Source organism: Tachypleus tridentatus, chromosome 10 (assembly GCF_004210375.1).
Source record: "Tachypleus tridentatus isolate NWPU-2018 chromosome 10, ASM421037v1, whole genome shotgun sequence".
NCBI classification, from domain to species: domain Eukaryota; kingdom Metazoa; phylum Arthropoda; class Merostomata; order Xiphosura; family Limulidae; genus Tachypleus; species Tachypleus tridentatus.
In genome coordinates this window covers 71,971,064-71,997,232 of record NC_134834.1, presented here as the reverse complement: position 1 = coordinate 71,997,232, position 26,169 = coordinate 71,971,064, and the positions used below count along the sequence as shown (strand labels likewise).

General features: G+C 31.9%; 1 protein-coding gene and 1 long non-coding RNA gene across 2 annotated transcripts in view; one reads left to right on the top strand and one right to left on the bottom strand.

The window, feature by feature from the left end:
- LOC143229545 (calcium-activated potassium channel slowpoke-like) overlaps positions 1–26,157 on the top strand; it is a 162,627-nt gene extending 136,470 nt beyond the window's left edge. The window contains exons 17-28 of the mRNA XM_076462028.1: positions 4,082–4,156; positions 6,840–6,866; positions 7,913–8,069; positions 8,564–8,653; positions 10,859–11,042; positions 12,731–12,955; positions 13,638–13,821; positions 16,152–16,253; positions 18,428–18,558; positions 18,707–18,901; positions 20,181–20,348; positions 20,896–26,157. Coding sequence (XP_076318143.1) covers positions 4,082–4,156; positions 6,840–6,866; positions 7,913–8,069; positions 8,564–8,653; positions 10,859–11,042; positions 12,731–12,955; positions 13,638–13,821; positions 16,152–16,253; positions 18,428–18,558; positions 18,707–18,901; positions 20,181–20,348; positions 20,896–20,976 — 1,619 coding nt within the window. The 3' untranslated portion in view covers positions 20,977–26,157. The remainder of the gene's footprint in view (positions 1–4,081; positions 4,157–6,839; positions 6,867–7,912; positions 8,070–8,563; positions 8,654–10,858; positions 11,043–12,730; positions 12,956–13,637; positions 13,822–16,151; positions 16,254–18,427; positions 18,559–18,706; positions 18,902–20,180; positions 20,349–20,895) is intronic.
- On the bottom strand, positions 5,844–10,238 carry LOC143229547 (uncharacterized). Its single transcript, XR_013015933.1, has 2 exons — positions 10,084–10,238; positions 5,844–8,632 (listed from the first exon to the last, which is right to left on the bottom strand). It is a non-coding gene; the product is annotated as an uncharacterized LOC143229547 (long non-coding RNA).
- Positions 26,158–26,169: the final 12 nt, after the last annotated feature.

Below are 26,169 nucleotides of genomic sequence, written 5' to 3'. Positions count from 1 at the left end.
AAATGGAAATTTTGTACACTTTTCGCAAACTATGTACATCGGTTTTTCACATTCCAGCTTCAATCATTACTAGATGCATTGGAAGTTAATCTTGTGAATATGGTTCATAGTGCTGTTTGAGTTTCAGAAATCACACTACTAACTGTATTTGTGCAAAGCACTCCAATAATCTAGCGCCTGTGCAACATGAGATATACCAAACTAGAATGTGTCCTGCTAAATCCAGATAAAGCACACACTCTATTGATTTTCTCCACGGAGAAGATCGTCCTTTTACTGAAATCTACACATCATATAGTAATTTTGTAATTAATATGTGTATGTATAATTATTATGTAATATGTGATGAATAACTACTTCATGTTCAACCCGTCAGTGTATACAGACATCATTCCTTATGACAAGTGGCAGCTATTTATGCATGCTGTAACTTAGTCTCTAACATATACACTTCACAATTTGGGGGCTATATAAACCTAGGATAACATCATTTATATTCACTTCTACCAAATGGCCTCATGCAATAGAAGAGGTATTATTAGATATCAGGTTGTTACAGTTCTATGTCCAAATATTAAATGCAAAGAGACAAATTCTCTTGTCAAAGCAGTACTAACCGAGTGTATGAATCTCATTACAACAAATGCATTTACCAAAAACAGAATTATTAACAGAATTCTACTGGATAACCTAGTACAGAGTTTAACAACGATAAAGTCCATCACGTGTTCCTAGATCTTACATGCATCTTCCTCAAAAAGGGAAATTTTGAAAATAGGTAATGAAACTGAGAATTGGTCAGTTCAGTCAGATTGAAACATTAAATTATACTGTAAAACCTATCAAGGCCTATTCCGCCTGATTTTTGTGCTACTGCACTCTGTTGTCCAAACAGTTCAGCCATTCTGTTACAGTCTTTTATCTTTGCACCTATTTGTCAATGTTTTCTGTAGTACAAATAGATTTTGCCATATCGGAATTCAATAGGAATTGTGATGCCATGCATAACAAATACTTATATTCTCTTTCAAGTGATACAAAATTCAGCTGAATTTCACTGTCACCTGGCCGGAACTCATCAGACACACGTTATTTGGAGTAATGGTAGTGTTGGTACAAATTACGCCATCTTCAACAAGAACTTTCTTCTCTTTTATTACAGGCATATTCTTGTTCATTACGCTTTATATGATATACGATAAGTTTATCCGCATTCCTTCAGCAAGAGTAAATCATACCTTGCTAATATCACTTCAGTCTGAATCTTATAAACCATTCAGTAAGTGGTTCCACAGTTATAAAATTGTCTTAATTTTACTAGATAATGTAATTTCTGATGCAGAACGACGCGATTGGTTCTACTGTGCAATGCAGTTTCATTGTCTAATACGCAGGTTTGTATACATTTAATTTATATTTGGTCTGCGGTTACATTTAGCATTTTCTAAAAAAATGAATAATTCAAATATGACAACACAGCGACAGTTGACTTTGAACAATGTCGTATGTTAACATTCATCATATCTCATAATGATAAACAATGTAGTGTAGATTAATACGTTTAAAGGCGGCAATCCCTGTTAAAAAGTAAATCAGAAATAATTAATTTCATTGAACTAAATTAGGCTTACGTAGGATGTTGCTGTAGAAGAAAAAATACTGTATTTAAAGATATATATATTAATTTAAAGTTTGTTCAATTTTACTATTGTAATTTTTTATTAGTGTGTTTATTTGTAAAACGTTCAACCATGCACTAGGCTTTTTTATAGTGATAACACGATCAACTATGATTTAAATCCTCGCTACATCACAGTCTGTCGAGTTGTTACTGTACAAGAGCCTAGTGCATTCTCAGAGGGATCACTATTGTTGGCTTTGTTTCTAAAACAATAAGTTTCATCTTATGTATGCAGATCACAGTAAATTTAGATCTCCAACAACAATAACAAAAGAGTACCTTCTAATAAGATAAAATTATTAAATCTTAACGGTATTAGCACTGGTGCTGATTATTTAATTTTCATTTTATTATCTTTAATGCACAAGCTTTTTGAATTGTTTATCAGAGAGGATAAAATAAACTGAATAATAAGTTAAAGGTTTTATAAATCCTAATTTATTAACGAAGTAATTTTGCTTATTTCAAATTTTGCTTGAAGAATATATATAAATGTGTGTGTGTGTGTTGAAACTTTTGTTACACGTTTTACTGAAAAAGTAACTTTCTGAAGCGACAATTGTCGAATAAACTGCAAGAAATGTGTATGTATATGTTGTATTATATCACACCGTAAGTTGCGTTGCTCGTGCATGCTCCCTCTTCTTGCACAACTGCACAAAGACAGTTACATCCTAGTGTTACTGGTTTACTTTGTCTTCATCACATATTGCATCCTTTGTTTCAATTTTCTGTTTTATCAGAAGCTTGTTCTTCTTAGTTTTACTAATAATTTTATTCGGTTTTCCACAACAAACCAACAGTTAACCCAGCGAGCGCTTCTACATGTTTCTAGTGTTGTGCAAGTTGTGACTAAAGTCAATACTGATATAAAACTGGGAAACATTGTAGCGATAAATACTTCCATCAAAACACAAGCTATGATAATCATTTTTGTTTCGCTCGAATATCTGTGAATTTTAAACACGTCATTATTATTTTCAAAAAACAATCGCACCATAACAACAACTGATCTTGAGCAAGAAACACTAGAAGAGTTTTGTTTTTAAATGAACAAAGAACTACAACGATTTAAAAGGGAACTTACTTTTTAGGCAGACGCTTTATTTCTAACAACAACATGTTTTATTGAACATAAATACCACTGTAAAGCTTTTACAGGTTTCAGGTCAACACAATTGCTCAATTAAAATACGCAGTACTCTTCTGTATTATAAGTACTGACCTGTTTTCTTCTGTGTTAACCATAACAGTTTTGAGTTATTTTTCCCATACTTGCTTACATTGAGGAGGAGTTAAAAATTCAAAACATTAACTTAAGGTTAAAATGAATAAATTCTGTTGTTTGTTTATTTCTGATATTTAGTCATAAACAACATTTCTTATTGTATTGGATTTATGAATACTTAATCTCCACTCCGCTTGAAAGCTGGCTAGAAAATGTGATCGTCATTCGTGTTTAGTTGATTGAGTTGTTGTTATTATTGTAATCGGAATCACATATACTTTACTAAATAGTTTTATAAAAATGCCATATTACCCCCGACTGAACTTTGGTTTGTAACATATTTCTCGTGATATTATACTAAAACTCCTGCTAATTATATTTTTAGTCGTACTAATATGGTAGATTATTTTGCAAAGCACAGAATATTTGTTGAAAGAATAGTTGCTAAATTATATTGTTCTAAACCTATTTAATGTGTTGCGAAGGACTTTTGTTTAATAAGATAAGACTCGAAAGGATAGTTGTAGAAATGCTATGTAGCCATATTAACGTAATTTCGATTGTGGGGCTCAAGATGTTTGAAATTCGGAAAAAAATCACGTGATCCCCTTGTCTTCTGTTAAAATAGCCGACACGTTCTTGCATGGCAGTTTTATGATAATTATAAAAATATGTACAGTACTTAATAGGATCCGATAAACAGATCTTGTGCCTATTATATTTCGCCAATTAACTGTGAGATGCATCTTCGAGCACTAAGCTACATTTGATGTGATTCGATAAATAGGTGTGTTAGATTTTACATTTCTGTAATTTTCTGTTCAATCAAACACAGAAATATTACATCTAAATGTATTTAGCCGCCAACTCTCTTCACCGGTCAAGCTCTATGTTTTAAATAAAACAAGATTTGTTGCATGAAAAACAAAGTTGTATGCTCAAGACTTTTAACTTAAACATTTAGATGTTTGCAAATATCCAAACACTGTGCGTCCCTGGTGAGTTTCATAACAGCATTAAGTATTGTCTTAATTAAAATAGTAACTTGTTAAGCCTATCGGCCGTCTGGTTGAGTTAATATTTCCACCTACACATTTGTATCTGTTGAGTCACATCTTAGCCCTTGAATCTTCTCTCTGCTTTTCACTCTGATTCTCTATGTTCTTTTGCAGATGATTCTCACCAAACTTTCACCTTTCCAACATTTACTCCGCCAGAAATACCCAAGAGGGTCAAACTCCGAGGTAGCAGTATATCTCTCTCTATATATAGTCGACTCTTTCCAGTTTCATTTATAGTTAATGTTAGAACCAGTAGTTGGAGGAACTTTGTGCTTTCACTTATGTAAAGCAATCTTATCACCGATCAATCGTTAAACCAGATAATTTGTGTTCTCTTGGCAATTACAAGCATATACTGATTTTCCTATTTTATTGTTAGGTATTGGAAACTGAAGAAATACAAATTTTTTATAAAGTCCATTTTGTTAAAGAGTGAAACAGTAGAAACTCATCGCTGTTATAAATGTGTACGCATAAACATGGGTTAAACTGGGGTGGAATGGTTCAGAACGGTATTTCCGCTTCTTCGGGATTCAAAGCATTAGCGTTCCTCCTCTTATGACTGGACAACGCTGCTACAATAAAGTGCATCTGAAAACAACGTTTTACCTATTTCCAAACTCGATTTAACGATTGTATGTAAATGATCACGTTGCTAGATCCTGGTATAGAAGAAATAAATCCATTGTTGTTTCAAATGCATACAAATATTTAGATAGTTCCATTATTAAATAATGACACGAAACAAGTCCATCCCCTTTATAAATATACACACAGATAGATAGAAACAGTCCTATTAGTAAGCATGTTAGAAGAGAATCCATTACTGTTACAAATACTTATAAAAACTGAACGGTTCCATTTATTTGGTATTGGAAAGTAAAAATCCAATTTTCTTGTAACCTCATATATAAAACAGTAAATCCACACAAAGTAAGTTATAACGGAAAAGAGAAAGAGTAAACTTTCTTGAGTTTTCCAAACTTTCATTATGGTTTAAACTTTTAATTATGTTTCGTTTAGTTTTTCTCCAAATTTAAGTAATACCTTGCTTCGTTTTTTTTAGATTAAGAAGTTGAAAGACATAAAAGAAACTCGTTCTTATTATCTTAGTTAAATGGATTTTGCTTTAATTTGCTCTAGGCATTTGCTCTTTGTTTCGCATCAATTTTTCCTAAAGCCTTTCTTATCACTCAGTGTGTGCGCACTTCACATTACCTATCTTGTTTCTAACTTTAAACTCACACCCAGGTTATTTTCAATTCACAAATCATTCTTTGGTTCTGTAAGTTGGTGCTCATTTACACCAGGAAATGTACTGTTGGCTAGCGTACATATGTATTATACATGCACTTGGTGATAATAGTGCTCATTGGTTGTTTGGAGTCACGTGACTTGTGACGCAATAGAGGATTCTTGTTCGTGAGGTACGTATGTAGTTTAACCATTCATCATGGTGTAAATACAAGTTACTTGTAGTCAGTAATATTGTTAGGTACTGGAAAAAACAGATCCATTCTTGTTCTAAAAATGTACAAATAATTAGCCTACTTCATAGATTTTGTAAATGTATTATAATTATTTTACGAATTTGCTAATTTTATGGATTAGGAAAAATAGTTACGGAAATTGAAAAGCTAAATCGGTCATGTCAAATCTCTTCCGCCACATTTAAAACTTAAATATGCTAATAAATTGTGCTATTCTGCTTCTTGAAACATTTGTGCTGTATAAGAAAACTAGGTGATTAGGCACAATTGCCTGTTTTAAATGCCTACTTGAAATTAAATACGTAAACTTTATTCTCTCAGGTGTTAATGGCATTTTTTTTTTCCAAATTAAAATAATCTCTAAAATTTCAGGTAATTCAATATTTTTGTGATTATGTACTTCTGTTTTTATTAGAATATCTTATACGACTAAACACAATGAAAGTAAACAAATATTAGTGAAGTCGGGATTTGAAAAAATATATATATTATTGATTTACTTACCTTGTAGTCCCACGTATTGATATTAGTTTTTAAAGAAATACTTCACTTTTTTCCTTTTATTTAGTGAATTGAAATATTTTATAACATAGAGTAATAATTAGACATCATGGTGTTACTTTAGAACTGAAAGTCAACTATTAATTTAAACTACTGTCTGAATTCTGAACAGCAACCTTGTAGTTTTATGATCAATTATTCTGTAAAACCAACTCCTGTAAATATCTAAATGTGTAATATTAAGGCCCGCCATACATTGTAAATTCAAATTTATAGTTTTTGTTGCGATACATTTAAGCTTTTAAAGACAATCGTTTTAGTTTAAGATGAAAAAAAATAAAAATTGTTTTTGTTTGGAGCATTTTAAACTATTATAATGTTTTTCACACTTCAACAAACGTTTCATATGAATTGGTAGTTTAAGCTAAGATTTAACACATTAGCTCGATTTCAAACTGTATCCTAATTTTTCTATAAAGACTTCCAAAGAAGTAGTTATGGGTTCACTAAAGCTTTGATTTAACGATACTTTGAAACACCACGTTGCCAACTTACACGACTGCTTAATACCGCCGACATTCTAATCTCTAAAAAATGCATCTTAGTTGCTAAATCCTACAGAAAAAAGCGCGAAAACATTTGAAAAATTTCAGGTTTCATTAATATTTTGTCAACTTGGATCTTCAGTTCACTACCTTTATTTCTTTATGAGTATTTGATTTAAATGTCTTGTTTTCGAAATATTTTGAATTTATTATCAGTTTAAACGTTTTTTTAACTTTACTATACGCGATATGAATAATAATTTTCGTTTACTTGAGTTTTATGCCATTTGAGATTAATTTTGTGTGCGAATCATTTTTTTTTCATGCAAACAGTCGATTTCTCGAAGGAACAAGGAACGAGTAAGTTTTATATTTCTCGCACGTGTTCAACGTGTAACGAAACACGCTTCATTAAAAACTGAAAATTTACCATGTGGTAATTTCGTCTGGCTTTTAAAGTTCGTTTGCATTACGTTGACTGTTTTTACAAAAAAAAAAGTTATCTGTTTTATATTACGTTTAACACTTTTTTAAGTGTTAGTAGGAAGCTGTTTTGTTAGAACCACTGTTGGATTATTTTTCAAAAGACATACTTCTTCATTAAACTTTACGTTTCAGTTTTGTAGTTTGTGTAATAAAATTACATGATCGGAAAATTTTAATTTGATGCATTAAAATACACTCATATTTGATAGTTTTAAAAATATTTTCCTAAAAAATAAAAACTACTGTTGCATTAGTTCTAATTTTAAGGCAGTAGTATTAAATAACATTACTTCTTACTTTATAGCAGTAATAAATCATCAAATATCTCACGAGGAACCCGTTGCATTTGAACTACTATTTGATTAAAATAGGAATAAAATACCAAGTGTAATGAACAATAATTAAGTGCTGCAAATGCATTTCATGGTTGAATTGTACTGCAAACGAGTTTTACGGGTTTAGCGTATTTGAAGTGAATTTTGATGCGCTGGAAGCAAATTTTAAACGTTTAACTACATTTGAAGTGAGTTCAAAGGGTTGAAGTGTATTGGAAGCGAGTTTCAGGTGTTGGAAACAAATTTTAGGAGCTGAAGTGTGTTGGAAGCAAATTTCTGGTGGTATCAAAATTAAGTTTTTTTAATATATAAATCTAAAATCAGTGAAAAATCTGATATTCTGTTTTGATGCTAATTAACTGGCTATAAAATATTTATGTATTGCTTGTTTTTAAATTCATTACATTAATAGTTTTTATCTTGATATATATATATATATTTCTTATTCTTAATCTGTGAGCCTTAACTATTAATGTTAATTTTATTCTGTTTTTCAGCTCATATACAAAAAATCGAATTTTACTGATATTATCGGTTATTATATTATTTAAAATGATATTTAATACTTTATTACTTTTCTTGTAGATACTCAGTTGCATTCTCAAACCAGTCTTAGTAGGAACAGCGCTCTCTCTCGGCAACGGCATGCGAAATCAAATTCTGCTCATTCTCAGAACAATACAACAACCTCTTCAACATCACCAAATCGTAGTGGTCGCTCTATGAATGTGACGTATGCGAGGTAACTTTTGACGGTATAGTACACGTGCATGTAATAATCTGATTTGTCATGAACAATATTTGTGTTGTTGTTTTTTTTTAGCAGCACATGTCTTCACGTCACCTTGTCTTATGTGTTTAGTATCGTATCCTTTTTTTGCTAGCGTTGTATCTAAATGAATGCAGGAATTATTTTGACTAACCGTGTGATTTAAAAGGAAAGAAGAAACACTTAACGTATAACATTTTTTTTTTTGCAGTTTGCTCGTCAGAAAATGGCTATCAAAAATGTATTCATTAAACTACTTTTACGAAAAGTTTTGTAACATTAGAACTAACACTTAATCTGTTGGTGAAGATAAACTTTTCTGCTCCATTGGTGGTTATCGACCATTAGTCCTTTAGAACTTGTCTTGAATTTAGTGGAAAATAATTGGGGTATTGTAAAACGGGTTTTACAGTGTGCACTCGTGGCTTCAGTTTCACCACACTTTTCTGTCTACTGTCTCTTTCCAGTCCCGTATCTGGCACCCAGCAGCCTTCTCGGACGGCCGCGCCCGACTTGTACTCTGGCTTACACCTTGCCTATGAAGTAAAAAAGCTCATGTATGCCACCCTTTCTCTCACTTTTCTTTTTAATTTCTATACTTCTTTCTTGTTTTCTCTTCTGATTTTAACATTTAACCCCGTTTCACTGTGGCTGATTAGTGGGAAAGAGCGCCCTCTAACAATTGCCACTAATATATCATTTTCCATTCTTTAACCGAAAGTTATTATATTCATAATATATGGCAGTTTGCTAACTAACCTGTAGTTGTACAAGAATTGGTTTGTAATAGATTTACTGCATCAATCATTCAAATGAACAGAAAAATCTTACATTGTTAGCAAATATCACACTGCTTTAATAAGTACGTGTAGGCCTAAACTTATGTCTTAATTTTTATTTGTTTAGGGAGTATAAAACATTTAAATGGTTTATTCCTATATTTAATTAATATAAAATTAATAGTTCAAACTTTGTTTATAATTTTATTACAACAACAAAAAGAGGTAATTTAATTTAAGCCTAAAACCTGATAATCAGAGGAAAAACTTCTTTGCATGATGAATAAGAAAGGGCGCTTTTACCCATTTTCAGTTTTGTTGAAATGCATGCTTGATGTTTTATACTTTAAGTCAAAAGCAACAAGGTAAATTTTGAGAAAATGCTTGAACATTCTAGAACATGCCTGAAAGACCTCTTTTATCTTTCTTCTGATATGTAAAGTGAATAAATAAATAGTTTCTATCAGGCTAGATTACTTATGAAATAAATAAAATAATCATTTTATTCATTTATTTTTAAAATACACGCTGTTATTTTGTGTAAATAATGCATAGAAAATACTATGTTTTCTTTTAATTTAATTTCTGCTTGATAAATTATATTCTGCTTGTTTTGGGTTATAAATAAACAACTATTGCTTGGCTATATGTTTAGCATTGTAAAGAATAACTAGTTTATTTATGCACGGATCTGTGTTTAATACAACTAATATAGTAAGAAACCCATCATTTATTAAAACATGTAGTTATTCTGCACTCTCTTTATATCGTGCTGTTTTCTAGAGTTTAAGGTACCATCCTCATGCTGCTAATATAATTTTGAAATATATGGAGAACTATTTTTTGTATTAAAAATTTAATAACTCAAAGTAAATAAATCACAAATCAACATACAACTCCTCTAGGTAACATGATATCGATCTAACTAGCCTATATTGTATTGTTTGGAAATGGAATTCTCATCTCTTAGTAATACTTATGGGATACATTATCCAATGTGAGCAAGCCAGTTGCATGATGCAAAGTGGATAATATTTGTATAAACTCAACATTCACAGTTCATAGGGTTTTCACTGTAATACGAAAGTTACATGTTAGTAGAAATACATAACTGTTTCCTGTGATACTGTTTATGGTAATATACTCTACTAAATATCCAACATCTAATTCAAACATAAGTAGCCTGTCAGAAAACATAATGCCCTTACCATATTTGAGTATCTGAAGATTCCTTCGGTGTCTGCTCGCAGCTAGTACAGCGGTAAGTCTACGGATTTACAACGCTAAAATCAACGGTTCGATTCCTCTCGATGGACTCAGCAGATAGCCTAATGTGGCTTTGCTATAAGAAAACACATTTTCGGTGTCTAGAATGGAAAAGCGTTTGTTTTTTACGTCAGGCTGATTTGTTTTTAAAAGTCAGAAATCACCCATTTAAACCTTTGAGTTGAAAACGTAAGTAAAGGTATAAAACAAAAAATTTCCACTTGGGGATATAAATATTAAAACACAACAAAACTTTTATCTTTAATGTTTTTTATTAAATATTGTTTTCTAATGATTATCGAAGGATTTCTTGACTTTAGAGGTCGCTCCTCATGAAGTAATTTAAAAAAACAAAACGTATAGATATTTTTTATCAAATCAAAATAAATAACGAATTAAATAAACATGTTTATAAATTTACACACATAACATTTATATAAATTAAATATATTCAAATATAAATTAATTTAAGCTTATAATCACAAGAATACACACTTTATTTAAGTAGGATTTCAAGAAAGTACCCCCAATTAAAAACTAGAGTAATGTGTTCAAAATGTACGATTCTTAGATTATAGTAGTCTAGGTTTATTAGCTTTAATGCCAGTCTGTAAGTATATTTGCACTCTGTTCACTTAATGGTCTGCCTTATTGAAAAAACAAACTAACAAACAGTAAATCAGTCGAAGAACTACCTCAATTCCATTTTTTTCTTAGGCCAACAAACCGAGGTTCTGGTGGAAATGGTACCAACAACTCAAACAAACCCGACCGTTCGTTTTCAGCAGGACTAGCTGATGATCAGTCCAAAGACTTTGACATGGAGAAGACTGACATGAAGTATGACTCTACAGGGATGTTCCATTGGTGCTCTGCTCGGCCTATTGAAGACTGTATACTGGTCAGTTCCGTAGTGTTGAACGTAAAATAATGTCAGGTAACACTTATATGTTTATATGAAAACGAAACAAAAATAACAAATGTACGTGGTAATATTCATATATAACATCTCTACTTATTTACATTATCGCGTTAACTGACGATTTAAGGTGTTAAACAGAACCCTTGTGGTTAAAATACAGGACCAGTTAGCTGACCTCTGACTTTCTAGAAGTTAGATGCTAATAAGCAACGTGCTTATTTTATTGTAAAATCGTTTTTGTTGGTTTTCAAAGTAAAACCGCGTTCACCATATTGTTACAAGTCTCTTAAATGAACAATGGTAAGACTACAGACTTCAAACGCCAAATACTGGGGTTCGATTTCCCGCGATCGACACAATGGATAGCCTAATACAGCTTTTCTCTAAACTAACTGTTGATATCAATTTATCTCTTATTCACTCAATTAAAAAGGTATATATAGTTGCACTTATATCTGCTTTCACTTAATTATTCATTCTAATTTGCATGCATATTTGTCCTAGTTTCTTATGATTTTGCTTTTTCTGAAAGTCTTTACAAATAAACCTAGAACTGTTTGTGTACAGCCATCCCTAATTTCAAAATTACAGACTGCATCTAGTCTACAACACTATATATTCTACAGTTGGGGACTATACAACGCGAATCTTGGTACGTTAACCACTAAGTCGTTCTCGCCCCTTGACTCGGCATGGCCTGATGGTTAGGGCGCTCGATTCCTAATCTGAGAGTCGCGGGTTCGAATCCCCGTTACACCAAACATGCTCGCCTTTTCGGCTGTGTGGACGTTATAATTTGACGCTCAATCCCACCATTCGTTGGTAAAAATAGCTTAAGAGTTTGCTGTAGGTGGTAATGACTAGCTGCCTTCCCTCTAGTTTTACACTGCTATATTAAGGAAGGTTAGCACAGATAGCTCTCGTTTAGCTTTGCGCGAAATTTAAAAAACAAACAAACATTCTTACCTCCACCCATCTAAAATATTCGTAAGTTTTTTTATACTTGAGGTAATTTAGGCAAAGCAGACTGTATTTGACTCTATAGACTATACAGGGCGCTAGAAAGCAGCCTCTGGGGTCAGTAATATCCTCGGGCCTCCCTTTCATTTTGTTTATTAACGTTTGCAGATTTTTCATAAAAAAAACTTACGTGACAAATTTCTCATTGAATTCGTGAAAAAGTGACCTTTGGAATATCTCACTATCGAGCTCCTCAACAGACCCTGGTGATGGCCTGACCATTTTCACATGGCTTGTATAACTATAACTTATGCATTAATAATTGATTTATTTTAATTCAATAGATTACGTTGTGTGTATGTAGTATTTGTAGTTAAAATGATTTAAGATTCAATCTTATAGTATTAAATTAAATGTGACATGCGGTCTTACAGCGGTCTTACCACTCAAAAATTACTTCCTACGGAATGCTATATCAGTTCTGGACTTTAGAGGTTAATCATTTTTTGATTTTTGAAAGGCGCCGAGATCAGAAGATGTTAACCCCCAAGCTCTCGGTAGATACAGTATGTAAGATTTTTAATACCGCTAACATTAGCGTTTTAAGCTGATATAGAAAGTAACACAACTTTTTTTTTATATTTTACTAACACTGAAATGTACTTACTTAACTCACCAGAAAATTTGTTGTCATAATAAATGTATAGGATCGTAACCAAGCTGCCATGACAGTTCTAAATGGGCACGTGATTGTCTGTCTGTTTGCTGACTCAGAGTCGCCATTGATTGGTCTGAGAAATCTCGTGATGCCATTACGTGCAAGTAACTTTCATTATCATGAACTGAAGCATGTGGTCATCGTTGGAAGTGTTGAGTACCTTCGTCGAGAGTGGAAAATGTTACAAAATCTACCAAAAATCACAGTTTTAAATGTATGTTCTAACGCTTTTTTGTACCACTCGAATATATATTGTATATCAATACAGTTACGCTAATTTTACCATGTATTCCTTTTAACTGTTTGTACGTATGTTGTTTACATATAAGTAATGAAATAGGTCACATTGCCCTTACCTTAAGTGTTACTAGAATGACTTTTTGTAGTGAATGCAAAATTTTAACGATTAGGAAAATTACGAATCTACATTATGACAATCAAAGCTTTGCGTTCATAACTAAATAGCCTGCAAATATGCAGTGCTTTAAAATAGAAACTCAATTTAGCGGTGATAAGAAACAAAACATTTACTCAGGGGAAACTATTTACCAGCGAAAGGGAAAACACTATGCGGATGAATACGTGTGTAAAGGTATTATGAATTCAGTTCAAGGAAAAGTACTTATTAAATATGTAATTGGTATTAATAATGATTTGGGATATAACATTGTGGTACCACAATTTCTATTAAACTTATCAATTTATAAATCTAATTCTTAATGGTAAAAAATGTTTTTAAGATGGTCACATGTTTATTTTGTGATACAAACACACACATATATATGGTGTAGACTTTTGTTGCTTAAAGTTCTTTTCCATAATTATTAATTTATTGTTCTGCAGCCCGGTTCTTTACATGATCTGTGTAGTTTCTTATACATTGGTTGTTTTCTCAGGGGTCACCACTTAGCCGAGCTGACCTTCGAGCTGTTAACATTAATTTATGTGACATGTGTGTAATCCTTTCTGCTAAGATCCCGAGCAGCGACGATCCTACATTGGCTGACAAAGAAGCTATTTTAGCTTCTCTGAACATTAAAGCTATGACGTTTGATGACACAATTGGAGTGTTAACTAATAGTAAGGAATCTTTTATCTTCATAAGCTAAGTAGTGAAATATTGTAGCAATAATAGTTATGATAATACAAATAAACTAATGGCGATGTGTGACATTTGTATATGGTAGTGTCAATCTAATAGAGGACATGTATATTGTGGTGTTAATTCTAGTACGTGAGTACGTGTAAGGTCATTAACCAAAGTCAGAACCTGACCTGTCTCAATTAGTTTCTGTCATATAATTATATTTTAGATGAAATCTTTACAAGAAATAAAAAAATACATTATTGATTTAAATATTCCATTAGGAAATTTACAAGTAAGTTTTATGTCATTTTGAGAAGAAATAAAAATGATTAAATTTATTTTTCACCAAAAAGATAGATGAAAAACAGTAAAATGTAATCACTTTTTTCCACACCTCGACTTTTTACGTCTATTGTCAGTTTAGATGGCAGAAGCAAATATAAAAGGCACAAAGGGTAATTTTTACACTAAATAACTTTCTACGTAGACATAAAAGTCTATCATTATTTTGTTTTTCGCTTTTCCGTTGTTGTTGTTGTTGTAACTTTCTATCTTACGTAACACATACAAGATTTTTCAGGTTACTAGCTGATTCTTTATCTTTAACTATTACAAAAGTTTTATATATTTGACTAGTTAAATGCAAAGAGGATTGCATGTTGCTTTATTACGACTACAACTTTTTACAGAGCCGGCTTATTAGGTTTAAGTCGAACGTTAAACTATATTAGACTAAAACAAAGCTCTGATTTTGTACAATCACCTCATTAGACATAGCTAAGACAACACATTGTCATAACCAAGGCTGCACGCTTCACCTCTTTAGGGTTAACCAAAATAGTACGTTTGTACCTAATTAGCTTCTTTGATTTAGATCAAACAAAATACTCGAATAGATTGATTTGTTTTGAATTTCGCGCAAAGCTACTCGAGGGCCGTCTGGGCTAGCCGTTCTTAATTTAGTAGTGTAAGAGTAGAGGGAAGGTAGCTAGTCATTACTACCCAGCACTAATTCTTGGGCTACTCTTTTACCAAAGAATAGTGGGATTGACCGAACATTATAACACCTTCACGACTGAAGGGGCAAGCATGTTTGGTGCGACAGGGATTTGAACCCGCGACCTTCAAATTACGAGTTGAGTGTCTTAGCCACCTGGCTATGCCGGGACACTTGAATAAAACCTTATAAAAATGCTATACTTATATACATCTATCTCATCAGGTTTAATTGTATATAGGACTAGTTATTTTTACATAATCGTTTGATTAGGGTTAGAAACATTACAATTTTTTTAATGAACTTATAGTTTTCCAAAACCACAAGCTTCTAATAACCAAGTCTATACTCCTGCATAATTAGCCCCCTAGCCTGAACCAAGTCTGTACATGTCAACATAATCAGACTTTCAGACATAGTCTGTGTTACTTGTTTCCAAATATGTCACATAATTGAATTTTTTTAGGCTTAATCAAGACTGCGCTTTTTAGTATGATCGGCTTCTTAGGCCTATCAAACTGCACGCTTCTACATAATCAGCTCATTAGGCTACACGTTATAACATAATCATGTTGATAAATTTAACCAAAGCTGAACATGTTTCTACGTAATTCAGTTATTATGTAAGAAAGACTTCAGATAATATGCTCATTAGCTTTAGTCATGAATTGAAAGCTTTGGAAATTCTGATGTGATAGGTTGAAAACTAAATAAAACCTCAGAGCGTTTCGATTTTGGTAAGGTGAGTTTCTGGAATAGCTTTTATTGGTTAGTTTATTTTTAATTTCGCGCAAAACTACACGTTCCTAATTTAGCAGCGTAAGACTAAAGGGAGAGCAGCTAGTCATCGCCACTCACCGTCAACGCCCTCACAGCTGAAAGAGCAAGCATCTTTCATGTGACTGGATTTCAAACCCGCGACCCTTAGATTGCAAGTCGAGCGCCCTAACTACCTCGCTATACCGGGCCGCAAGAATAGCCTCAGCTATTGTGTTTAATAACAGCTACTCTTTACGTTTTGCAGCGTAACAAACTTATTGTTTTAAATTATTCAGCTATTTTTACTTATTACAAATAAATGTAATGAATAACCGAGCATCAATTACCATTTATTTGTGAATATTAGAGACTTTTTTCTAGGAAAAAATCGTTTTTAGTCGAAAATACGCGTAGTTTTACACTTTTAACTTTCATTAAGCCCAACTGTATTATTTATCATAAATTATTCAGAAGGGTAAAAATAGTTACGTTATTCGAATAAATTAAAGTTTAAACACTCAATAATGATTATAAATACTGGACCGTTTTTTTCTTTCAATTTCATAGATCCAAACAATCAAGAGGGTTTTCCTCCACTTGGAAGTCCCGTTACACTTCAAAGACGAGGATCAGTGTATGGAACAAATGTTCCACTTATCACAGAATTAGGTAAGTGGTGAATGGAGCATATTAAATTAGTTTTGCTATTATTTCAGCACTTTTCATGTCATATACACACTTATATGCATATCAATACTTCTTCTGTTATAAACTATTTTATAAACTGAAAGTCCACAGTAAGAACCATATATACTGGAGAAACCATTTGTCTATGTAACGTGTATAATATATTTTGGACGAGACTTTATAACCAAGTTTATTACATTACGTTCTGCAATTTCAAATAGCTGAAAGTGTGTTAAATGATACTTCAAGTTTAGAAGTTACTTAGACGTCGATATGTGTCAGATTTATGATATTTGCCAAGAAGATTGATATACACAGTTTTCTTTCTCAATACAAATAATTTTAATATACAAATAATAATACATTTTATAATAATGGTTATTACAAATAATGATTTATATACAATGGTTTTACAAACTTACATACAATATTGAGTCTTCTATCTGATCCAGAACTTCTTTGATACCTTATCGAGGGTTCACGATGAGCGAATTAATTTCACGTTAATGTAGATATGATTCACTTAACAGGGAGCTAGCTAGCTCTATATTATTATTTACTGGTTTTACGCCGACAACAAGTCGATTTTTTTTCCGTTTGGTTATGTAATGTTTTCGTAAAAATATTGATGTCCGATGTGAATCCACTGAAGTAAACGGTTTGTAATATTTGAAATCGATAAACGTTTTCTGGTTAAGTATCTGTAGTTTCCTTATTAAAAAGTGTCAATCCCAGTTATGGCTTCTGAGCTTTATAGTACACCAACTGGGGCAAACTAACAACGTAAACTGTCTCTTTGAGCCTCGCGTGGGTTAACTTTTATAGACATGAAGATAGTTTATAGAAATTTCAGCCTGCATAATAATATCGGCTTTTACATACACATATATATTGTTGATTCTTAAACTTGAGAATCGTCTACAACTTTAGTGAATAGGCGGGAGTTTTGCAATAGGGATTTAACATTATAAGTTATGTACATTTCTAAATATAAATTTAACTTATACCAACATCGATATTAAAATAAATATATAATAGTAAACTAGTCACAAACAACTACGTAATAGAAAATTGCACTTTCGATGCTGAACATTACAATATCTTTCACAAACAGTATTTGGACACATGTATTTTTGTTATTTAATGGGTTATGAGTTTGTACATGTTTGTTATGCTCATAATATTCTACGTTAACACTGGAGCAGTTTTGGTTGATTTGTTTGTTTGAATTTCGCGCAGAGCTACTCGAGGGCTATCTGCGCTAACCGTTCCTAATTTTGCAGTGTAAGACTAGAGGGAAGGCAGCTAGTCATCACCACCCACTGCTCACTCTTGAGTTATTTTTTTACCGACGAATAGTGAGATTGACCATCACATTATAACGCCCCCACACCTGAAAGGAGCTAGCATGTTTGGTGTGACGAGGATTCGAACCCGCAGTCCTCGGATTACGGGTCGAGTGCCTTAACCATCTGGCCATACCGAGCTGGAGCAGTTTTGAAGTAATTAGTTTAATATCAGTAGTTGAAATGTGTTATATAATTCTGATATTTTCAAATCTCAGACAGGTTTGAAAAACTGTGAATTTTGATTGGAAAAACAACAACACATATAGTTGTGAGGTTTGATTTAAAAATAAATGCCTAGTAATGTAATTAGAATAATGTGGAAGTGAAATAAAACACTACTTTCAAATTTCTTTTAATAATAACTTGAGAGTGTTATTTAAAAAACATACACGTTCCAATGGTCACAATAATGTTTTTTTTCTCATTTTGATTTTTATCGTAGGACTTTAAAATTATTGGATTTTGAGCAAGCCAAAAAATAAACTCATTTAACTTATATTTGAACATCCAGTTTTTGAGACATGGCAACAGTAATCCAGCATATAAGACACACACACACATACAAGTTAGCAGCCAACAACGCCAAAACCAAATTTTATCACTTGATCCTCTCCTTAAGCTCAGCATAACACTAAAAATCATGTTTCGATACCTCCGTGGACAGAGCACAGATAACTCATTGTACAATTTTGCCCTTAACAACACCAAAACAAACCTTCAGTCCAGAATTTCCGCAGTTCGGTTTCTGAATTGTGACTATACTAATCCTGCGTATAATAACAACTAAGCATTTATTGTATTCTTCAGTCAATGATTCCAATGTCCAGTTTCTTGACCAAGACGACGATGATGACCCTGATACTGAACTCTACTTGACACAACCGTTTGCTTGCGGAACTGCTTTTGCCGTCAGCGTTCTCGATTCACTAATGAGTACAGTAAGTATCGTATAATTGTCGAATAATTAGGTTTGCCTTCCTGTGTGTGTGTGATTTATACTGAAAAAAATTACTACAACAGCATCTGTATATGTGGGTGTTTATTTCCTGTTAATATATACAAGTTTTAACTTTATATTTCATTTAGACTTATTTCAATGCCAATGCCTTAACTCTGATTCGCTCCCTTATAACTGGAGGAGCAACTCCCGAGTTAGAGCTCATCCTGGCAGAGGGCGCTGGGTTGAGAGGCGGTTATTGTACTCCTCAGACAATAAACAACAGAGATCGTTGCAGAGTTGGTCAGATTTGTCTGTATGATGGTCCTCTAGCTCAGTTTGGAGTAAGTCCGTTTCTGTTGTTGTTTAAGGAACGCTGCTATCATTAAGTGTTCACTTTACCTTAATATTTAACAATACTAGCATATATCTGATTCAGCTGTGATCACTTCTGTGTCTCAAAAATACCCTATTGGTAATAATAATAATAATAGGGTTAATAGTAGTTCATATGTGTAATTTAACGTTTTAATCTTGTATCTTAAAAAGTAATTATTTAAGGATTTAAACTACGCTCTCATTAATAGTTGTTTTTGAGTGTTGGTTTATTTAGTAATCTGATTTTTGTTTGTTTTGAATTTCGCGCAAAGCTATTTCAGGGCTATCTGCGCTAGCCGTCCCTAATTTAGCAGATTAGTCACTACCCACCGCCAATTCTTGGGCTACTCTTTTACCAACGAATAGTGGGATTGACTGTAACATTATGACGCCCCCGCGGCTGGGAGGGCGAGCATGTTTAGCGCGAGCGGGATTCGAACCCGCGACCCTCGGATTACGAGTCGAACGCCTTAACACGTTTGGGCATACCAGGCCACATGAAGGATGAATTAATTTTGAATTGACATTGGTAAAAGTCACTTCATAGGGAGTTACCTAGTTCTTCGTTGATCACAAGTGAAGTTTTCACAGCTGGAGTCATACAATGCCTTCGTAAAAATACTAATGTCCCATGTTAATGCACTTAAGTTAATCGTGTTTTAATATTCGAAATGTGTAAACGTTCCTGGCCAGTATCTGAGTTCCCGATTAATATGCGTTAATTGCAATTTTAGCTTCTAAGATTTATATTATATCAGCTATAGCAAACCAATAATATATACTAGCTCTTTGGGTGTCGCGTTGGTTAACTTTTATAAGTGTGAGGCGAGTGTCTAGAAATTTCAGGCTGCGCATCAATACTGACGATACTTTAGTGCTTTCGTACACACATATATTGTTGATTTTTACACTCTAAATCGTTTAAAACTTTAGTGAATAGGAAGGAATTTTGCAATACATATTTAACAGTATAAGTTGCATGCATTTCTAAATAAATATCGATATTAAAATAGATACATAACAGTAAATCCGCAACAGATTTCTTGTACACTTTAGCAGTTATACATATGGTGTTTTTAGTAGTATTTTATCCATCATGGTTAATCGATATTTATCGATGGAATTCCCTGAAACAGATATGATTTGTTGACACTAAGTGAGTAATAAATTAGGCTTCTTATTTGTTTTTACATTTTAATAGTGTCATAATGTTTTATTATGTCTATTTTTTTTTTTTCCCATCAGGAAGGAGGCACATATGGCGATCTATTTGTTGCAGCATTGAAAAATTATGGGATGCTTTGTATCGGAGTATATCGATTTCGAGACACAAGTAACTCCTGTGAGGCCTCGTCCAAACGTTACGTAATCACTAATCCACCAGCTGATTTTATATTGTTATCTACTGACAAGGTGGGTTTCTATATCTATTAAACCTGAAGTAACTAAACTAATACAGTCATTATATACAAATGGACTTTTAGTAATTGTCTTCAAAGTATTTTGAATATTTTACTTTGGTTTGCGTCTTTGTTACATTTCGTACAAAACTCGAGAGCTAGACGTCTCTAATCTTGTGGCGATAGGCGAGAGAGAAGGCCACTGATTTAGACTAATTCCTTGAATATTTCTCAATTCAATGAAATTCGTTCTGTTTCAATAGTAGTTGAGATCTCAAAACAAATTGTATAAAATATTTCTGGAATTGCATGGCTTTAATGTAAATAAATTTCAGGTTTATGGTAATTTAAACATGTATATTTTATTTATATCTAGGTGCTGTTTTTAATGTCTATTATTTATTGATTCTCTGAATAAATTGAAACTTTGAACACATCGTCTGTACCATATCGTGTGTTTTCACATTTTATCTTTCACTAAACATTTTTTGGTTCTAATTTGAACTAAGAGAGAGGACGTACTCGGTGTTTGAAAGTTTAACATCATTTTTCTTTCTCAGGTTTATGTCCTGCTACAGTTTGACCCAGGAATGGAATACAAGCCCAATAGAGGAGAAGAGATGAAAGATGACCATTCCTGACTCTTACTCTGTAGCGCCTTGACAGATGGGCCATATTCATTCATTTGATCCCACAAGTTCCAAGGATAAGTGATGGTTTACCATACGTTCCTTATTTTCACTGTGCCCAGTACCAAGAATTTGCTTTGGTATTCGGATATAATTCCAACATGTATCACTATGTTCAGTAAAACACTGACATTTGATATATTTTACAATCTAAAGTCCGTGATTTTTTTATATACATTCGCTTTCCAATACAGTACATCTTATTATAAGTATCTTTAAACAATTTGTAGTTTTAAAAAATAGTAATTTGAATTTTTAACTTTTCTCGTCAATTGTAAACATGAATTTTTTTTACACTTAAACCTAGCTCTGTTTCTCTGGGCACATTTTTTTCTTTTTTGAATTTACTATGACGTACATTTAAATCTATTCAAAGCTAAAAAAAAGTTTCATTTATATTCCAAAGATATTGTGTTACATTTATACCGAATTCTCTAAATGTTAGGTTGAATTGTCTTATCACTTATCATTATGTATGCACTTTATAATACATTATTGAAAGTTCCGGGGTCAAATGTATGAAATGTACCTGCCCACTAAGAAAGAAATGGAGTCTTTTGTACATTCCAGAGTGATTTAGTAATTTTTCAGCTGGGAGAAAGTAGAAAGAAAAAAGATGCGGGTGGGCAGGAGATGCTTCGGGATGTTGGAAGTAAATATTCGACTGTAAAATAATATCTCGAAGTAAAACGCTCAATATGTCAAGGCTGCTACAGGAAACACTTTATCCAATGTTTCTTCTTATGCTGATACTTCTCAGCACCTTAACGTACCACGAGATACTCAGAGTGATCACAAGGTGGCGCTGCTTCTCAATATTTTTACTGTGATTTGTTATATTTGGCAAATGATTCTCTAGTGTAGGAGTTCTATTTGCCTTAAATAGTTTACCCTTTGTTGCCTCTTCAAGACATTTAGGCAGCAGATTGTAATATCTCAAAGGCAGAGAACATTTTCGTTAATCTGTGTGGTTAATTCATTTTAACCTGTTTTAAAATCTGACAGCTGTTAAAGATACATATATGATGTTATTGGTACAATAATGAGTTATATAAATTAAGTACACACGCTTATGCTGTTTATATACAATAGTTTATAGTTGTTGACACACAACCACCTTGTAAGCACAGAATGAGCTACGAATGATATATCAGGAAAGTTCGAGAAATTTAAAGTCTCACACACGTTTCTAGTGATTCAAAATAATAATAAAATAATTTGTTAAAAAAGAGATAACGTTGGAACAACGAATTTATTTACAAAAAAGTAACATTTCGGGTAAATATCCTTCGTCATACTTAAAAAAATGGGACACAAAGTTAAAATTCAAAATGTTACTTTTCTGTAAAAAATTGTTTTTTTAACGGTATCTTTTTTAACGTATTATTTTATGGTTCTTGGGATTGTTACATTGTTGAAAAGTATTTGTTGAGCACGTTGTTTATTGTTGTGGAAATTATTCAAAACGTAATGGTTAAAAATTCTTCACTAATAATTATTATCTAAAGGCATTTGAAAGAGTTACTAAGCGTTGACTATACTGACTTACCAAATATACTAAGATTATATTACGAGTGGTTTCAATGTTGATTAACAAATCACTCAACATGAAACTTGAAACAGTAACGATTTTCGTATACGTAGTGGAAAATTTACTGCTTAATGATATATTAAAGAATTTTTCAGATATTTTCTTTTCTGGATTTTAGGGTTTGATCTTATTTCAATTTGACCGCCTGTGATTTTCTTTTCATTAGATATCAGTCACTATCAAATAAAGATCGTTTATTACAGAATAATTTAAAATTAAAATCACACCTGGATTTATTTTAAAAACTTGCAACCGTATTTGGCTATTTTTGTATGGTGAGTTGACTACTCAAATCACGTGCTTTAAATAATTACTGTTAATGCTATGGTAGCAGTTTATAGGCTAAGTTAATCTACACATAGTTATTGTAAAATAAATTGTATTTGCATTTTTGAAAATGCCTGGTTATTTTTAACGCAGATTGATCGTCTCTTTGTAATCAACTGAATTTAGAAACAATATATTAGTGTTTCAACTCGTTGTATAAGCTTGCTGGTTTATTATAAGAGTCGTCTAACTCAAGAATAAATTATTCGTAATATGAAAATATTTTAATAAGATTGAAAACAATGTAGAAACAGGTTAAAAAAAAGACAATCTTTTAATAACATTGTAATGACAAATCTGTTGAATCTTGAACAACCAAGTGATTGTGATTGTGGTGTAACAGTAATCATTTCATGCCACTCGTAAGAAACCGAATTTTCATAAAAGCCAAAAAATAAAATAGCTTAACAGAAACTTTAGAATATAACATGCTTTTAAATTCATATTAGATATTTAAATTTGAAATTTTTACAATTTGTGGACATTTACAATAGTTCTATTTTAAGTGTGTTTGTTTTAACTACAAAACAAAAACTGCTGCAAATGTTCAAAACAATCTACAAGTATAGCACGTGATGTTTCACTTAGAAGTCATATTAAATCAACAAAAAATTTCACATTTCTATTGTCTCAAACTACCAAACTTGTAATATTTTGAGATTTTTTATTGCAAAAAGTGATGCAACATTCATCTTGAAGCTATACATTCTAAGTATTTTGTTGTCTGAATTTTCATTTATATGTGAAGATTAGACATCAACAGTTGTTTTCTCTTGAATGTACGATTTACATTTTGATCTTTGATAGACAGCACAGAAATTTACTAGAAAGTAGAATTACCTTAATATCACTTCTAAGTCTATGTGACAACTTTTCAGACTAATTATCTTTAAATCATAACAAACGAAAGATAATGCAAGGAGTAATTTCTCATAAAACTGATTTGATATGGTTTGTTTTACTTTTCACTAAAATAAAAAGAAAATGGGGTTTAGTTGTGGCTGTAGTAAAAATCTTTGTTAAAGAAAGATGTAGTATTTAGTTTATAGCCTGTTAAAACTTCAACTACTTATTCCTCTTGCTACGTGTGTTTGTACCATAGTGTCAGGCCAGACTGCAACACAATTCTTTTTATCAGTGTGGTAGTAATTTTATCAGTTTAGAAAGATACAGGAAGATTCAGAAGAATGTTAAATACTACTGGCAAGAGGTTAGTTAGTCTTATGGATCTTTACGACTCCTATACAAATCATCAGGCTGTGGTGGTTACTTGGATCAAATATTGTTTAAAGTTTGTCTTTCAGTATTGCTAAATGGCTTTAAACATAACAATGAACTACTCTAAGAAGTTTGGTTGTTAACAATCAAAATCATTATATATCAAATCTGTTAAACTATAAAAAATAAAACAAACTGGAAAATGATGCATATTTTTTTCTTTCTGCATAAGTTTTCACAAACGTGTCAAGTTTGTTGAAATAGCAAATTGTACCATATTTGTAACTTATGTTTTCAGGAACCACTCTTCAAAGAAGTTCATATTCCTAAATAAATATAGACATTATTCAGGAAATCTTATTTTTTTATAAATATAATTTTTTAAAGCCATTATTGTTCTAAGTGATGTATAAATTGTGTGTTTTTCTGGAGGCATAGGAAAAAAGTGAATTGTGAAATACAACTAGTATATAATTAGCTAAGTTCTTTTCTTATTTTGATGGATTTTCTTAAAAACTGCCTTGTTCGCTTCTAAAGTATATGCTAGGATAAAATATAGTTAAGAAACAAGTCTTCAGATTTAAACCTAGTTAAATCTATAATTGTTTTGTATTGCAATATTCCTGTCAACTTTTATGATCTTGATAATTTTATATTTCATCATGTACTTTCGTACATTCTTTTTTAAATTGTGTCGCCCCCTTGTATTTATAATTTAGAATCACTAAAACAAAAGGTAGAATTTCAGTAATCATACTTATGCAATTTAGACAGCTTAATGTTTAATGTAATTATTACAAGTTTTACTAATAAAAATATCGATATAAATTGTTCAGGAAGAAGGTCGTACACAATAGAATTATTGAAAAGATGAGTTTTAATAACGAAAATCCATGAGCTTTAATTACCAATGTTGTGCTTGAGTTGTGAATGTATATAACATTATCTATATGCATAATTCTACTCTCTCTTTATGATATATAGTCAAGAGTAGCTGTTTTTAAATCAGATTTAAAAAAATATATATTCATGCTTGTGTTTTCACTTGTCTGGTTCATCATATTAACTTTTTTAACATGTCTACGCATGCTTCTGGAAATGAGGTTCTGATTGGCCAGGGGATTACCGACATTGTTTCACTATTCACTGATGGAAGTTTTAACTTAATGGGCTTTATTTTCCCCATGTACTCTCATACCACATGCTTTAATAGTCTGTTCAGGGGAAGAAATGGTAATATGTACAGGGAATGCAAGATAAAATAAATAAAGGAGTCTTTCTCTTGGTATTCAAATACATAGCAATCTTTTATTCATCCTCTTTCATATGATTTTATCTTTATTGAATGTGTACTTCATTATTAATTGCATACCTTAAACAAATTATACAAATATAAATAAATATTTTACTCCAAATCAAAATGATACACTCCTGTTATTTAAATGACACAATTTATTGCAGACAGAAAACACATTTAGAAAAAAACTTTCACGTTATAAGAAATTCCAAGCCAATTAGAGCCTCAACTTTTATTTATCTTAGGAAGTAAACTAACACTTCTAGAGGTGGCTTGACAATTAATAATCTTTAAGATACTCATTTTGTGGTCTTAAGACATTGTATTGACATAGTACAAAGTTTATAGAGGATTCTACTGATGGAATGTCAACAGTCAATTGTTGTACATTCAAGTAATAAGTATGCACGAACGTCTGTATACGCTTCTGAGATTATGGTTTGAAAATTGCAATTACCATATGCATATTTTTAAATATTAATTTTGATTTAATATGATAATCATAGTTTTTGTGGAAGATCTGGACACATGCATGTACAGTTTATATGATTGCTGTGTATGGCTGAAATGTAAAAGATTTAGATGTGTTCCATAAAATGTTATTCAGTGTGATATTTTTGTCATTTAATTACACGTTTCCTTTAGCCTTACTGAGTGATTGTCTCATATAGAATGTATATTCATTCCAAATAAAGATATTATGAACTTACTG